Source organism: Silurus meridionalis, chromosome 5 (genome assembly GCF_014805685.1).
Source record: "Silurus meridionalis isolate SWU-2019-XX chromosome 5, ASM1480568v1, whole genome shotgun sequence".
Lineage (NCBI taxonomy): Eukaryota > Metazoa > Chordata > Actinopteri > Siluriformes > Siluridae > Silurus > Silurus meridionalis.
This window is the reverse complement of record NC_060888.1, coordinates 11,304,675-11,321,601: the sequence shown is the minus strand read 5'-3', so window position 1 is coordinate 11,321,601 and position 16,927 is coordinate 11,304,675. Positions and strand designations below refer to the sequence as shown.

Below are 16,927 nucleotides of genomic sequence, written 5' to 3'. Positions count from 1 at the left end.
AATTTTGAAGGAAATTAATGCAGCCATCAAGGCAATAAAAACATCTCTATGTCTTTATGTTTATTTCAAGAGGTGGTTTGAATTCATATGTTAGTGACAGCATTAAAAAAACATTTTTTTTTGCACTTTTAAAACTGTCATTTAAGTAAAGGCTCAAGAGACTTCATGAATCACAGATTATAGTTTTATTGCATTTTTTAAATAAACCAACTTCTACAGATATGGGGTTTGCATATAAAAGGCTCAGTACTATATAGGCTTTACTAACTCACTAGATGGAGACATTCTGCCTTTGTGTTTTTTCAGCAGTTTTTTCAAGCAGTACTGGAACTGGAAAATTTGCTGTTTCCTCCCTTGGCAGACCTCTACTGTTACTGCTTGTTTGTGGTTCTTTCTGGCTTCAGTTTTGTCCTCAGTAAATGAAAAGCAGACTCGATTGAATTCCAGTCAGTTCCCTGACTCAGCCAGTTAAAACATGCAATTTCTTTTCATTAAAAAATTCTTGGGTTGCTTTCACCATACGTTTTGAGTCGATATCCACATGTGCTGTGAAGAGCTATCCTATTGTTTTGCAGTATTTCACTGAATTATTAAATTGATACTTAAGCTGAAAGTCTACAGTTCAATCACACTTTAAATTTCAAATCATTTATTGTGGTGTACAAAAGGCAAAAAATTGTGTCACAGTACAATACATACCATAACTGTTCATAGAGGGGGAGTGATGTCTTCCATAGTGCAAAGTAAAAGAGTGACCTACTGAGACATTTTTGCATGTTGCAGGTAATGTTTTTTGTTTTTTGCTTCATTCTTCGAAACATTGGAGACTGTTGGGTGTGAAATTTACATAAGAAATGCAATTTCTTAAATACACACATTAGCCCAACTATATCCAACAAACAAGACATGATCAAAGTCACTGAGACCACACTTCATTCTGATGTTTTTTTGGAACGGAATCCAGTGGCGGGTCGTGCATTTGGTACCTGGGCCTTCAGTCTGAACTTACCCTTGAGAAGCTTGAGAAGCTTGACAACAAAGGAGTAGTGAATTTCTGGCTGTGGTGTGTAGTCATTGTTGGGGAGGAAGTGAAGGTCTGGCAGATACCTTCAAGCAAGCAATTGTCATTCCCAATTTAAAGAAACCTGCTCTGGACCCATCAGACATCAACAACTACAGACCAGTATCACTTCTCTCCTTTTTTTCTAAATCTCTGGAACGCACTGTTTTTAACCAACTGTCTGTCTATCTCTCATAAAACAACTTCGATGATCCAAACCAGTCTGGGTTAAAAGCGGCACATTCCACAGAGACAGCCCTTTTGGCTTTTTCTGAGAGAGGGCATGTTGCTCGATCAGCCAAGCTGTCATCTGTACTTATCTTCCTGGACCTTTCAGCAGCATTTGACACAGTCCACCACAAGAACCCTCAAGAGCCTTGGCATGCTTCCTACCTGGAAGGTCGCTTATAAAAGGTAACATGGAGGGGATCCTTTTCTCCCTCTATACCCACTCCATTGGTGAAGTCATATCCTCACATGGGTTTTCTTACCACTGCTATGCAGATGACACTCAACTCATCTTTTCTTTCCCTCCATCAGATGCCACAGCTCGGAGTGCAGGCATCTCAGCATGCTTGACAGCGTATCTTCATGGATGAGTGCTTATCAACTAAAACTCAATCCCAGGAAAACAGAACTGCTGGTCATCCCAGGTGAGTCATCTCTAGGTCAAGATCTAGGAATAACCCTTCATGACTCTCTGCTCTCCCCTTCAGCCACTGCTTGTAACCTTGGGGTAACTATGGACAATCAATCAACTGTCCCTTTTCTCACGTGTCGCTAATGTGGCTCGTTCCTGTCGATTTCTTCTCTACAACATCTGAAGGATTCAACCATTTCTGTCCAGGTGCTTGTTCAGTCTCTTGTCATTTCAAGACTGGACTACTGCAACTCTCTGCTGGCAGGTCTTCCTCTGAATGCAATTCATCCACTGCAAACTGCACGACTGCACGACTTGTGTTCAATCTGCCCAAGTTCTCCCACACCTCCACACTGCTGCACTCCCTTCACTGGCTTCCAGTAGCTGCACGTATCAGATTCAAAACACTGATGCTTGCCTACAAGGCTAAAAATGGACCAGCACCATTTTTCCTCAGAGACCTCATTGACACCTTGCACTGCACCACGCTGTCTGAGATCCTCCAGCACTGCTCGACTGATACCACCTTTTCTTAGAATGAGAGGTAAGTATACTTCAAGGCTCTTCTCTGGACAAAGGTGTCTGCTAAATGCCGCAAATGTAAATGTAAATCAGAATCCGTATTGAAATGCGCTTATGTGGCACTTATTACTCTTTTACTAACAACTATTTCTCTCGGGAGTTTATCTTTTGGCATCGTCGTACGTTTAAAAAAAAGGTTTTTTTCTCCCGATGCCATGCAGCTCAGAACACAGGTGAGGTGCGTTTTTTTCGTTTCCGTTCGGAAATTTCATTGGTCTAATCTTATGGGGCTCAGTTTTTTGGCTTGAAGTTTGTGAAACCGGGATAAACCCAGGAAAAATTCATAAATAAGCCGCTTCGTTGTTTAAGCCGCGGGGTTCAAAACGTGGGAAAAAAGTAGCGGCTTATAGCCTGAAAAATACAGTATGTTATATTTTATACTGTATATATGATGTTTACGAGACCTTTACTTTCTTAACTCAAGTTAACATGGGTTAGCAGCTCTTTATATTGCTCCCAAAAGCACACAAAATGTATGTTGGCTATAAAATGTGCTTACAGTAAAAGGCAAAATATATTAAAAAATTTAACATGGAAACTCTGTGCTTTGTATACATGTATATAAAGTTATAAAAAATTAGGCTAAATGATGACCTCTGCATACTAACTGGCTTGACAGGACTAAGGTGACTCGGGGGCTTTGAGAAAAGGGCTGAAGGGAGGTAAAGAGTACCCACATGAAAGAAATAATCACTGAGCATCTGACTCAGTGCTTGATCAGCAGCAGATTTTCTTTTCTTATACTTTAATTAGTTTGACATTTTGGTTTTTGATTGGCTTCCATGGGGAAAGTCTGGCTTCACAGATTGAAATGTTGATGTGTCTCTGACCCCATAACATACAGTAAGGTAAGAGACCAAAATTAAGATCTAAAGCAAAACCTATGCCATATTGATAGGCCTTAGGGTACTGTTTTCCCTGGCTTTGACTATGAGCTGATGTAGTCCAAATCTTTTCCAGCCAAGCAAATCTCTGGATACTATGTTTCCAGGCCTGATTTAAGCCTTGCGTAAGGGTTTGTTCTATTTGTTGTTGTTGCAACATAGTGTATGTTTTGAAAAATACATTGTGAGGGGTTAGATAAAGGAATATTTATGCTGCAGTGTGGAATGTAGATGTCAGTCTCCAATACACTGAGACACCATGCTGTTTTCTCTGAGCTTTGTTTTTTAATTTTTTATATTAAATCAATTTTTTAACACACCCTGCTTTTGTGAATCGGTTGAACTGAATTTCCATTAGTTAGTCAAAGTTATTTATGTTCCAGGACAGGCCAGCACAGACGCGGCACTCTGACTGAAAATTAACATGTGCAACTTTAAAATTATATTTTGAGACACACAGGTGGAAGTGGACCAATCGAAGCTCTTTATTTAAATAGTTGTGTAAATACAATTTCCCAAATGCATGTACACTTGCATTACATAACAGTTATGGCTTGCATTGTGACTAAATGCTTTTCATTCTTTCAGTGAACTGTGCATGTGCAGAAAAGCTGTGTACAACACAATTCTGCCTCAAAAGTTGTTACTTTTGATCCTTGTAAAACACAAACTTTTCTTTGCAGATTTAGAAAAAAATGGCAGGAAGCCAGCTGAGCAAGATAAAGTTGTTATGGTCTTATGCGGTGTGGAATTGGCAGGACCTGTGCTGCATCACTGGCAAAGCATGATATTTCCCAGCATCATTTATGCTGCAGAGTTATATTTTTTATTAACAGCTCAAAACTTAATAATTCTAAACAATTAAGGCAGCTGTTTCCAAGCAAATACACTTTACAAACACAGAAGTTCATAGAAAATTTTTAATCTTCAATAGTTTTACCAAATTTCTGTTTTCAATAATATTATTGAGGAAACTAGCGTGGAAAACAACCCTACTTTTAACAATGACAAACGACAGAAATAGATCACTAAATACATTTGGGACAATCTTGCTGAATGCATTCAAGATACACATTACCTATCTGTTCTTTTTGACTGGGATACAAACAGAACATGAATTTATGTCCTATAAGATGCCAGGATAGGACATTTTTTTTCAATGTATTTATAGTATAGAAAATTATAGGCAAAATGACAATTTATTATTATTATCATTATTTTAAAAAAAACACTTCTATAATACATTTTACATATTTGATATAAGATTTTACTGGTCAGTAAGGTCTTTGTAATTGCAACAAGAATACAGACTCATGGGTCTTATGTACTTTTCATGAATTCTTGAATGGGCCTCATTACAGAAACCAGATTTAATTGCTTTTTAAATCTTCTAGAATCTCTACGATTTTAAGATTCTTCAAGAATTTTTCTTTTGTTTGGTCATTAAATACAGCAGAAATGGCACTGCTACTATTTGCAATGTTCAGCTCTGATCTACCTATTTCTTTATTAAGAAGAATAAATAAGAAAGATTAATATGAATAAACCACATGTTTGAAAAATATAGATCCACAATCACCTTCAGTGTGACAATGCAGTGTACTTTGATTCATTGATTATCATTCATCATAGATTATGTAAAGAAATGTGCCAGGCCATTGCATTATTTCAGCGTGTTTCTAAAATGCATGCAAATTTTAGTAATTAAAATGTTTTAACTGTGCTGCAACTTTTCTCAGCAAAAAATAAAAAACTTCAGAATAAGTGCAAGATCTCCAAACTCCAATGAATCCACATTTTGTCTCTCAAGGAACTTTTTTTTTTTTTTATAATGTGCTTCTGTACATTACTTTTGCTTAGACTTGTATCATATTTTATATTGTGTTAAATATGCAAAAACAATACAATAGAATACAAAGTAATACATAAATATGTACAGGAACGACAGACTGGTTCAGGGTGAGGGTTGGACTACATCAAGGATCGGCCCTGAGCCCTTTCCTGTTTGCAGTGGTGATGGACAGGTTGACGGATGAGGTCAGACAGGAGTCTCCCTGGACTATGATGTTTGCGGATGATATTGTGATTTGTGGTGAGAGTAGGGAGCAGGTTGAGAAGAGCCTGGAGAGGTAGAGATATGCGCTGGAGAGAAGGGGAATGAAAGTCAGTAGGAGTAAGACAGAGTACATGTGTGTGAATGAGAAGGAGGGCAGTGGAGTGGTGCGGTTGCATGGAGAAGAGGTGGAGAAGGTGGAGGAGTTCAGGTACCTGGGGTCAACAGTGCGAAGTAATGGAGGGTGTGTTAGAGAAGTGAAGAAAAGAGTGCAGGCAGGGTGGAGTGGGTGGAGAAGAGTGACAGGAGTGATTTGTGATAGTAGGGTATCTGCAAGAATGAAAGGGAAAGTTTATAAGACTGTGGTGCGATGTTGTATGGATTAGAGACAGTGGCATTGAGTAGAAGACAGGAGGTGGAGCTGGAGGTAGGATAGCTGAAGATGTTGAGGTTTTCGTTGGGAGTGACGAGGATGGACAAGATCAGAAATGAGTTTATTAGAGGGACAGCGCATGTGGGACGTTTTGGTGACAAGGTGAGGGAGGCGAGATTGAGATGGTTTGGACATGTGCAGAGGAGGGACATGAATTATATTGGTAGAAGAATGCTGAGGATGGAGCCACCAGGTAGGAGGAAAAGAGGAAGACCAAGGAGGAGGTTCATGGATGTGGTGAGGGAAGACATGCAGGTAGTTGGTGTGAAAGAGGCAGATGTAGAGGACAGGGGGGTATGGAGACGGATGATCCGCTGTGGCGACCCCTAATGGGAGCAGCCGGTAGCTCAGTGGTTAAGGCATTGGGCTTTGGATCAGAAGATCACAGGTTCAAATCCCGCTGCCACTGCTGGGCCCTTGAGCAAAGCTCAGTTGTAAGTCGCTCTGGATAAGGGCGTCTGCCAAATGCTGCAAATGTAAATGTAAAGGGATATCTGAACTTGTATCCACCCCATTACATTGGCAATAATTGCAGTCAGAATTACTAATGTTTAGAAAAATTAAAACAGAAGAAATGTAACAGACAAACAAAATATAATCCAATTGAGTTAACAGAAAAAAGTTCCAGTTTATGTCTAATTTTCACTACCAGATACAAAAAAGGGCTAATGGTTTATGTAACGTGAGATATGTACTTGCCATGTGTGTTTTTTTTGGTTTTCTGTCACCCCTCTCAAGTCTTTGGTTCTTTCCCAAGTGTCCTTATTAGCAGCACCTGGTTCAGTTTGCCATTTAGAAATAATCAATCAAAAAGACATTTGTTTTTGCCTTTTTGGGGGGGGGATCATTGTTGGTAATAGGTCACTGACAGTCTTTACTTATAGTTGTTGAATTAAGTTTACTTGAACTGTACAATGATTGATATTATTTACAAATTTCAATATGATTATCATCATTGATACATGATTTTGTAGGGCAGAATTGTTAGGCAGAATTAAAAAAATAAGCAGTGGTGGACAGTAATGAAGTAAATGTAATTCATTTATTGTACCTAAGTATCTTTTTTGTCTTTTTCCGTACTTTACTGAAATATTTCCATTTGAGAGACTTTTGCTTAAACTTTAATACATTTCAAAGTCAAATATCTAACTTTTTTACAAAATCTGCTGTTCCTTTTTTATTTATGAATGCATAAAGACTTAACTGGTCAAGCAAGCAGCAAGCTAAGAATCAGGGCACGTGCTTTGTTTTCAATTTGTTTTGATTGTCCAACATACATTTTAAGTAGTTGAAAATATTTTGGGCTCATGATAATTTTAATAGATATCAGTGTTTGACTAATTAATATCATTCTACACTGTAAAAAATTACCTATAGAATCTACCCAAAAAATGTGAGGTAACAATTTGCATTCAGTCTGTTTGGGTAAATTTCACCCTATACTGTTCATAAAGAGTACCTAAATAAATCAGCTAAAACATGGCAATTGAAATGAGGTAAAATCTATTCATAATATTAGACAATGAATTACTTATTAAAAGTGAGTATTATTAACACCATAGTATTTTTTCAATTTATTTAATAATTGCTGTTATTAATTAACCAATATGAATAACCATTATTGAATCAGGAAGGTAAACTTACTAATAACATTAAAAAGTTATCAGACACAGTAGATCACTTTAAGATTTTTTAATAAACAACCAAAAATCAAACAAATAATTCTTTGCATATTCAAATCTTGATCACAAGAAATTGAGTTTTTTCCTTCAGCATTATAAAAATACAAAAAAATAGGCTAACATTGCTCAAATAGTGTGTCTACTTGTTCATTAATTAAACTTAGGAAGCCTATTTGTTCAAATAAAAAACATCTATTTGAAATTTACCAATTACTGTATCCTGAGACACTGTATACAATGAGAAATTTCAACATTTTGACATTAACAACAACAACAGTGTATTCCATGAGTTTAATTTTGAGGCTGTGAACCTTCTTGAGACAATTGACCCCATCTAGCTCCAAAAGAAGTTCTTGAGCTTCTTGGGATATTCAAGGTTGAGGGCATATATTAATCCTATCAACAACATGCATGCCTTGGTTTTGTATCCACACCCACTGATCAGTTGGATGCCCTCTATCACAATAGATACGTCTACTGGATCGTCCTCAGCCATGGGGTTATGGATCAAAAGCACCTTCATAGTTTGTTCTGTTTGGCCCTCCTGGTCATTTTTCATGTTTAACTGGTAGAAATAAACAACAATAAACTTTAATGCAAGCAATAAGTTAAGAGAAAAATTTAATGCTTGAACCCAATAACATTTATCAATCTAACCACATGCTGTAAATTGTTCGTTTATGAGGCTGTCTGTAAACAACTTGTGTATATTGGTCATTTTGTAACTTACCTGGGAGTCTTGGAAGAGCTCTTCTTGTGGCTCCCCTAGGTACTCAATGAGGCAGGAGAGCACTGCATCCCTTTTATTCTCAATACTCTGAGACTGTAAAGAGATGCATTTTAATGACCAGCATTTTTTCTACAAATTAGTGTTTGCACTTTTGAGACTATTTAAACAAAAAACATACCTAATTTACAGTGTTAAGTAGAGGCGCATCCTGGTACCAACAGCACCTCTTTTGGGACGCATCAGCTGCAGAAGACGAGGTGTGTAACTGTCAAGCTTAAACATGAATGTTTCTTCCAGGGAAATAGTTGTTATCCGACGGAACTCCTCTTTGATCTAGTAAATAAGTAAACGGACAAAATAATGACAACTCTTCCAATGACGAGTCACTTTCCAAATTCACTTTTAAAATTCTAAAGATTTATATATGAAATATATTAGTAATATTTCTAATTTGCTTTATTTACACATTTAGGGGTGTGATAGGTGTATGTAGGAATAATGGTTGGAAACTATTGGCGTTTATAAATACATTCGTGAAAAAGAATAACAAATATAATTATTCTTACTTGAGTCTCAGTGAATAAAGCTGGCCTCCTCTCTTTGAAGACACTGATAGCTGAGCAGAGAGTCACCACCTCCTCTCTTCGAATTGAAAAAGTATAGACAGACACATGCACACTGGTATAAACATTTACATTTGCAACATTCCATTTAACATTTCAACATAACATTATAACAATTCTTAATTATTGACACATATATGGCATTGAACTAATCATAATTCATGGCTGCACATCTTAAAGTCAGTCATATTCATGTCACAACAGAAAAATGTGTGCAATTGTGTCCATAGCCCCTTGTTGAAAAGCACTAATTTATATTAGTACAAACTACCTACCTAATTGTAGGTAGTTTGTACTAATATAAATTAGGGCTTTTTCTGTTGTGACATGAATATGACTGACTTTGCACAATTGCTGAATTTAAAATTAAACTGCTTTGACATTAAATAACTGACATTCACATCCCTATGTCTTTTTTATTTAACATTAAAATAGCATTTGTTGTCGTGACGAACGTTATTTCCTAATCACAACTCTAAAATTATATTTTAAATGCTGTAGCTAAAGCTTAACACCAAACTTTTTGTCTTACCCACAACACTTACATTTTAACATTTAAACGTGCTTTCTGGTAAACTTTCAGTTAGCCTAAACATTGGCTAATGGAGTCACACACAGCTAGCTATATGAGTTAGCTATGTTACTATCCACCTTAATAAAACTTAGATTAGAATATAATAGCACGGGTAAAAGTTTTGAAATCGCGTTCTTGCAGTACCATTATCGCTTCAATAATGCGGAAAAAGCACATTTTTAACATTAGTACAAGAGAAAACGTGTTTTTAGCTAGCTTATTATGACCGATGTCCGAAGCTATACGTGAACTCCTAGTCTAACATAGATCAATGACCACAATCTTATGACAGATAAAACTAACTAAGTGCCCGTTTTCTTTAATTACATGATAAATATGCAGGCTAAAAAGTTATCTTACCGGCATGACTGAAGCTTGACAATGTAGTCAACTTCCACAATCCAGCTCGCCCAACGAAAATGTGCCCCAAATAGCTCTTGCTCTAACAGACAGGCCAACATTTTTGGGTATATATTACAAAGTTTTTTTAGTTTGCAGTTATTACTATAAATAATTAGGTAGTGTGGGTTAATTTTACTCATTATTATATAATTAAACGTGCTGACTTACATATTAAGTAAATGGTACACTATTGGCAAGAGTAATATTTACCACCCACCAAAATCATTTTTTACAGTGTATTAATAGATTGTGCTTAAAGTTACAATAGAGTTTTTCAAACAAATGAGGTTGACAAAAATGATAATAGGACATTATACTGTGGCCATAAAAAATCATAGTACTTTGGATAATGAAGTACATTTGAAAGCAAATACTTTTGTAGTTTTAAGTTTAAAGGGATCTCTTTTACTTTTAATGGAGTAATATTTTAACTGGTGTATCTCTCATTTAGTTTTTTTTTTTTACATGGTTTGGTTACTTCCTCCACCACTGGGAATACCTGAAACAAATCATTTTTACTGTAGGACTTGTTTTTCAAGGTATAAGCCAAAAAGTTAAACATTCTGCTAAATCAATCAGGCTTTCTTTAAATTAAAATCTTTTTATCAACCAATCTTTCTTGACTGAATAGCAGAAGGGAAAACTTCAGATGACCATATTTTACCAAGAGTTTGTCTGCTTGTTTAGTTTTAGCAGAGGAAAAGAAACCAACAGCAGGGTTAAAATCCTAACAGAAATAAATGGATTCCATCTCTAGCTCTTAGATCCTTAATTAAGCCTCACGTGTTTACTGTTGCAACAGTTATACTTTCTGTTATTGTAAAATATTACTGTTTATTCATTCATCTTCTCTATTTCATTAGGTTAAAGTGGCATTCTTACGTTTGACATGCAGCCGGTAAATGAGTAGAAATTTAAATAGTTGTTTTTCGATGAAAAAAGTTTTTGCAAAGATATTTTATAGAGCCGTCTAAAGAAAATGCTGCATTGAATGTGACAGGGCTGTGTGAAAGCAAAGTCTAAAGAAAACAGACACAAAGAATGCTGGCAGGTCTGTAGCCCCTCACCATGAGAAGAAAAAATTCCAGAATGAATGCATAGAACTATTTAGAAGGTTTCAATATCGCTGAACTACTGAATCAAGAGAAAATGGCAGCAGTCATTGTACATTGTACATACTAACAATCTAGGATATACAGCTTATATTGCTTGCGTGCTCTGTTTTATTTTGTCTTGCCACTTGAAACATATCAGAACAGGCCTTCTTACTAAGTCACATTAGCTAAAGTTGACAAAGTGCACCATTCCATTATTTAATGTGGCCATATACAAATTAATCTATACCCTTTTTGACACAGAATACCTTTCCAATTGTTTTGGTCAGAGAATATAAATCATGGACCACATCCTCTGGCCCTGTTTTCTATCTATGAGAAAGAGAGGGACAAACACCACATCACAGTGGTCTGGGGTCTTTTTATCCTTCCATCAAGTGAGCCTTTCACAGACAGCTTTGAAGTCTCCTTTCACATCTTTTGTTTCCTGCAGCAAGTGGCTGCAGACATCTAAAAAAAAAAAAATAGGCCTGCTTGCATCTCTTCCCATCATTATATCCTGGCTGAAGCAGAGCACTTAGTCTTAAGTGTATGTTTCATTAGCATTGACACAGAGAGCGTTACAGAACTGATGAAAAAGAAGACACTTCTGCAGGTCTTGCAAATCACACAGGAAATGAGTAAGCCTTAATTAAACTGAATAAAGATACCAGCTTTTGTCAATCCATAATCCCCCTTATGTGGGCAGTCTTTGTACTCAGGGCCTGGGCCATGTTCACAAAATTAAGGATTTTTTTCTTGCCATCTTAAGGTTTAACCTATTGTTTGACAGACAAATTGCTCAGGAAAATCTTGGCTAGCATGCTTTTATTGTAGTTATTAACAGAAATCCCTTATATTTGCAATCATATCCATACGTTTGATGAGACTCTGTTTTCTTTTTTACAGTGAGGAAAATAAGTATTTGAACACCCTGCTATTTTGCAAGTTCTCCCACTTAGAAATCATGGAGGGGTCTGAAATTGTCATCGTAGGTGCATGTCCACTGTGAGAGACATAATCTGAAAAAAAAAAAAATCCAGAAATCACAATATATGATTTTTAAACTATTTATTTGTATGATACAGCTGCAAATAAGTATTTAAACACCTGTCTATCAGCTAGAATTCTGACCCTCAAAGACCTGTTAGTCTGCCTTTAAAATGTCCACCTCCACTACATTTATTATCCTAAATTAGATGCACCTGTTTGAGGTCGTTAGCTGCATAAAGACACCTGTCCACCCCATACAATCAGTAAGAATCCAACTACTAACATGGCCAAGACCAAAGAGCTGTCCAAAGACACTAGAGACAAAATTGTACACCTCCACAAGGCTGGAAAGGGCTACGGGGAAATTGCCAAGCAGCTTGGTGAAAAAAGATCCACTGTTGGAGCAATCATTAGAAAATGGAAGAAGCTAAACATGACTGTCAATCTCCCTCGGACTGGGGCTCCATGCAAGATCTCACCTCGTGGGGTCTCAATGATCCTAAGGAAGGTAAGAAATCAGCCCAGAACTACACGGGAGGAGCTGGTCAATGACCAGAAAAGAGCTGGGACCACCGTTTCCAAGGTTACTGTTGGTAATACACTAAGATGTCATGGTTTGCAATCATGCATGGCACGGAAGGTTCCCCTGCTTAAACCAGCACATGTCCAGGCACGTCTTAAGTTTGCCAATGACCATTTGGATGATCCAGAGGAGTCATAGGAGAAAGACATGTGGTCAGATGAGACCAAAATAGAACTTTTGGGTCATAATTCCACTAAACGTGTTTGGAGGAAGAAGAATGATGAGTACCATCCCAAAAACACCATCCCTACTGTGAAGCATGGGGGTGGTAGCATCATGCTTTGGGGGTGTATTTCTGCACATGGGACAGAGCGACTGCACTGTATTAAGGAGAGGATGACCGGGGCCATGTATTGCGAGATTTTGGTGAACAACCTCCTTCCCTCAGTTAGAACATTGAAGATGGGTCAAGGCTGGGTATTCCAACATGACAATGACCCGAAGCACACAGCCAGGATAACCAAGGAGTGGCTCTGTAAGAAGCATATTAAGGTTCTGGCGTGGCCTAGCCAGTCTCCAGACCTAAACCCAATAGAGAATCTTTGGAGGGAGCTCAAACTCCGTGTTTCTCAGCGACAGGCCAGAAACCTGACTGATCTAGAGAAGATCTGCGTGGAGGAGTGGGCCAAAATCCCTCCTGCAGTGTGTGCAAACCTGTTGAAAAACTACAGGAAACGTTTGACCTCTGTAATTGCAAACAAAGGCTACTGTACCAAATATTAACATTGACTTTCTCAGGTGTTCAAATACTTATTTGCAGCTGTATCATACCAATAAATAGTTAAAAAATCATATATTGTGATTTCTGGATTTTTTTTTTAGATTATGACAATTTCAGACCCCTCCATGTTTTCTAAGTGGGAGAACTTGCAAAATAGCAGGGTGTTCAAATATTTATTTTCCTCACTGTATATATATTATTTGCTGTCCTACTTTTCTTTATTTATTCTTAAGTAAATGTAAAAACTTGTTTTATAGTTTTTTAAATATGAAAGATTTTCATAATATACAATGGATACATGATCTGAGTTTGTGTAATTAAAAAATAAAAAAATGTATATTATATTATATTATATTATATTATATTATATTATATGTAAATAACACCTAACCTAAGGTATCTAAACTAAGTACAATTCAAATAGTCTACAGTAATAATAATAATAATAATAATAATAATAATAATAATAATATTTAATAATAATAATAATGATAATAATAATAATAATAATAATAATAATAATAATAAATACAATTATAACATTCTTTTTTATAAAGCACTTTTGCTCCTTTCTGCAGAGGTCATGTTCCCTTTTTATACTCGTGTGTCTTTCGGTATAAAACAAAAAAAATTTGTTAACAAACGAAATGTAAAGTAGTAGGTACTTTGGTACGTTTGTCCCCATTATGATTATGGAGTTCATTTCATTCATATACATTATACAGTATTTTGTTCTTTATAAAAAACATATATCATTTTTTAAGTTTTTTAATCATGCATAATTAATATATAATCCATTTAAATAAAACAATTAGTCTTTAAATAAAGTTAATATAGATTTATTTAAGAATAAATTAATTAATACTATACTACAGATATTGCTGAAAAATAAATAAAATGAAATGAAGGCTGCAGCATTTTCTTATTTTTGGTTTGTGGGGGGTGTCAAGCATTCAGACGAAGTTTGCTGCACAAACAGAAGTTTTACAGTTGCTGCCTAAGCAATTATAGTGGAGACATTAGGCAAAGGAATTTTTTTAGCCATAGACAGTGGTGGAATTCTCAAAGTCAGAAGTCTAGATGAACAAATGAGCAGCAGGGTGTCAAGATCATATGAGTCAAATCTGGTGAAGATCAGACAGAATTTGGAGAAGAAAAAGAAGTAATCATGGCATATGATGTAAACATTTATCACCTGTTTGTTGTACTTTTTGAGCTTGCAAGGAATTTTATATAGCCTCAAGTCATGATCCTGAGATTGCCTACCAAGTTTTACATCAGGGGTGGCCAACCAGTCAGAGACCGAGACATTTTTTACTGTTACCGCAAAGAGCCACATCATACACGTGGGCACACATGAACATTACCCATACCTTCCTCTTACACACACACACACACACACACACACACCTCTGCTCAGCCAGATTTATTGTAAATGTCACACACCAACATAATGACAGAAATTGACTCCTACAGTTCTAAGACCACAGGACAGTCATTTTCAACAATGAACACTGCACTGCCTCACACACACAAACTCTTAGTTTAACCAAGTCTACAAACAAAAATATAATAATTTACAATAGCGTTTTTCTTTTACTATGCATGTTACTTAGTGGGACTTTTGGCATTCCTTGCCTTGAACAATCCCCTTCAAATCTGCCTCGTATTCCGTTGTTGCCACTCAAAGCAATTTTTTCACATGGGGTCAGTCAGAACAGATCGATGCTTTGATTTCACGTGTTTCAGGGTAGAAAACAAGGACTTTCTTTGTGTTTTTTTATGTGCGTGTTCACTTCGCTTGAGTTCAATACGGTATTTTCGTCAAATGCGCATGTGCGTGAAATGAATATACCGCAGGGGTGGGCAATTAATTTTTACAAGGGGCCACATGAGAAACCTGAATTGTGTCAGAGGGCCACACCAACGATAATATTTTAGGGATGCACCGAAATGAAAATTCAATTCAAAAGTCAATGAAATCCATAATTTTTTGTGTTATGCCTTTTGCCTTGGCACCATCACTGGAAAACTTTCCTGCCTTTTCAAAAACGTCACAGACGGAGTGCGCATGCTCGGATTGACTACTTTTCTGCGTCGCGTTCTTCTCATATTTAGAATGGCAATCGGGATGTTTGGATTTTAGGTGATAAATTAAACCCGACGTGGAGAAACTCTTTGCAGATACACCCCCTCTTGAAATTTCAGCATTGCATGTTTTGCAAATCGCTATCCGCACACCGCAGACATGTTGGCTCTTATCCAGATAACCTTTTTTATTGCGTCATTACAATTGTGTTTCGTCTGATATACCGCAAAGTTTCCCAGTAGGGGCAAGCTCGTTTAAGTCTTAAAATACCGTATTGAACTCAAGCGAAGCGAACACGCACTTAAAAAAAAAAACAAACAAACACAAACTTCGATATGAACGTAAGAGCCGCATAAAACCAGCCAAAGAGCTGCATGCGGCTCGCGAGCTGCGGGTTGCCCACCCCTGCACTAGTGTATTAGCCAAAACACAAGAGAAACTCAAAACTTTGTCTTTTTTTCCATTAATTTTACAAACTAACAGTAGAAATAGAATTAGATTGAAGATAAATTCAACTTCTGAACATTACTGGAATTCACATTCGAATAAGCAAATTAATTTAATGTTGTATCTTATTTTAGCCTTTTTCACTATTCTGAGGTGCAGCAAAAGTGTTGTTAAAAAAAAAAAGTATGACAAAGCAAATATGTCTTTCCATGTCTTTTTTTACCTTTTACCTTTTAATGAAAATCACACCTACCATACATACAGCTGGCAATTCAGCATCTGTCATGCTAATGCCAGGGATGCTGCTGGGGAATAAATACTTATATATTCTAGGGATTTGTTGGAACTAATTTGCTAAAGTCTAACATGGTAAAAGCTAGCAAAGGTATGGCTTTTTCTACATTATATCCTTAGATTCTTGAAGAAAACATCATGAGAAGAATGCAGGTGGACCTCCTGTGTCTGTGTCTAACATCTGATTCTTAATCCATAGGGTTTAATATGATTTATGCAAATCCCTTTTAGCTATAACAGCTTCAACTTTTCTGGGAAGGCTTTTCACAAAGTTTTAGGAGTGTGTTTTTAGGAATTTTGTACCATTTTTCATGCAATAAAGAGGGCAGACACTGATGTTGGACTAGAAGGCCTGGATCGCCATCTAAGATCTAATTCATTCCAAAGGTGTTCTATCGGTTGAGGTCAGGACAATGTTGGAAGCATGAAAATGTCAAAAAAGAGTTCCTTTCACTGGAACTAAAGGGGCTGAGCCCCACTCCTTAAAAACAACCCCACATCATAGTCCCCTGCTCCACCAAACTTTACACTTGGCACAATGCAATCAGACAAGTACCGTTCTCTTGGCAACCACCAAGCCCAGACTCATCCATCGGATTGCCAGACAGTGAAGCATGATTCGTCACTCAAGAGAACACGTCTCCACTGCTCTAGAGTCCAGTGGTGGCGTGCTTTACGCCACTGCATCTGATGCTTTGTATTGCACTTGGTGATGTAAGGCTTGGATGCAGCTGCTTAACCATGGAAACCCCTTCCTTTAAGCTTTCTATGCACTGTTCTTGAGCTAATCAGAAAGTTGGCGACCGCTGTACACTATGCGTCTCAGCATCCGCTTTTTCCGTGACCTAACACTTCGTGGTTGAGTTGCTGTCGTTCCCAATCAATTCAAATATGTTATAACACCTCTAACAGCTGACTGTGGAATATTTAGTAGCGAGGGAATTTTACGACTGGACTTATTTCACAGGTGACATCCGATTACGGTACCAGGCTTTAATTTACTTTGCTCCTGAGAGCGACCCATTCTTTCCCAAATCAAAATC

The 16,927-nt window shown here is 37.0% G+C and overlaps 1 protein-coding gene across 1 annotated transcript; it reads right to left on the bottom strand.

Moving 5' to 3' along the window:
* Positions 1-7,428: 7,428 nt before the first annotated feature.
* LOC124386405 lies at positions 7,429-9,876 on the bottom strand. Its single transcript, XM_046850238.1, has 4 exons — positions 9,622-9,876; positions 8,622-8,706; positions 8,065-8,190; positions 7,429-7,899 (listed from the first exon to the last, which is right to left on the bottom strand). The coding sequence occupies exons 1-4, from the start codon at positions 9,801-9,803 to the stop codon at positions 7,669-7,671; spliced, it is 624 nt and encodes a 207-aa protein (XP_046706194.1). The 5' UTR covers positions 9,804-9,876; the 3' UTR covers positions 7,429-7,668.
* Between the last annotated feature and the right edge of the window lie 7,051 nt (positions 9,877-16,927).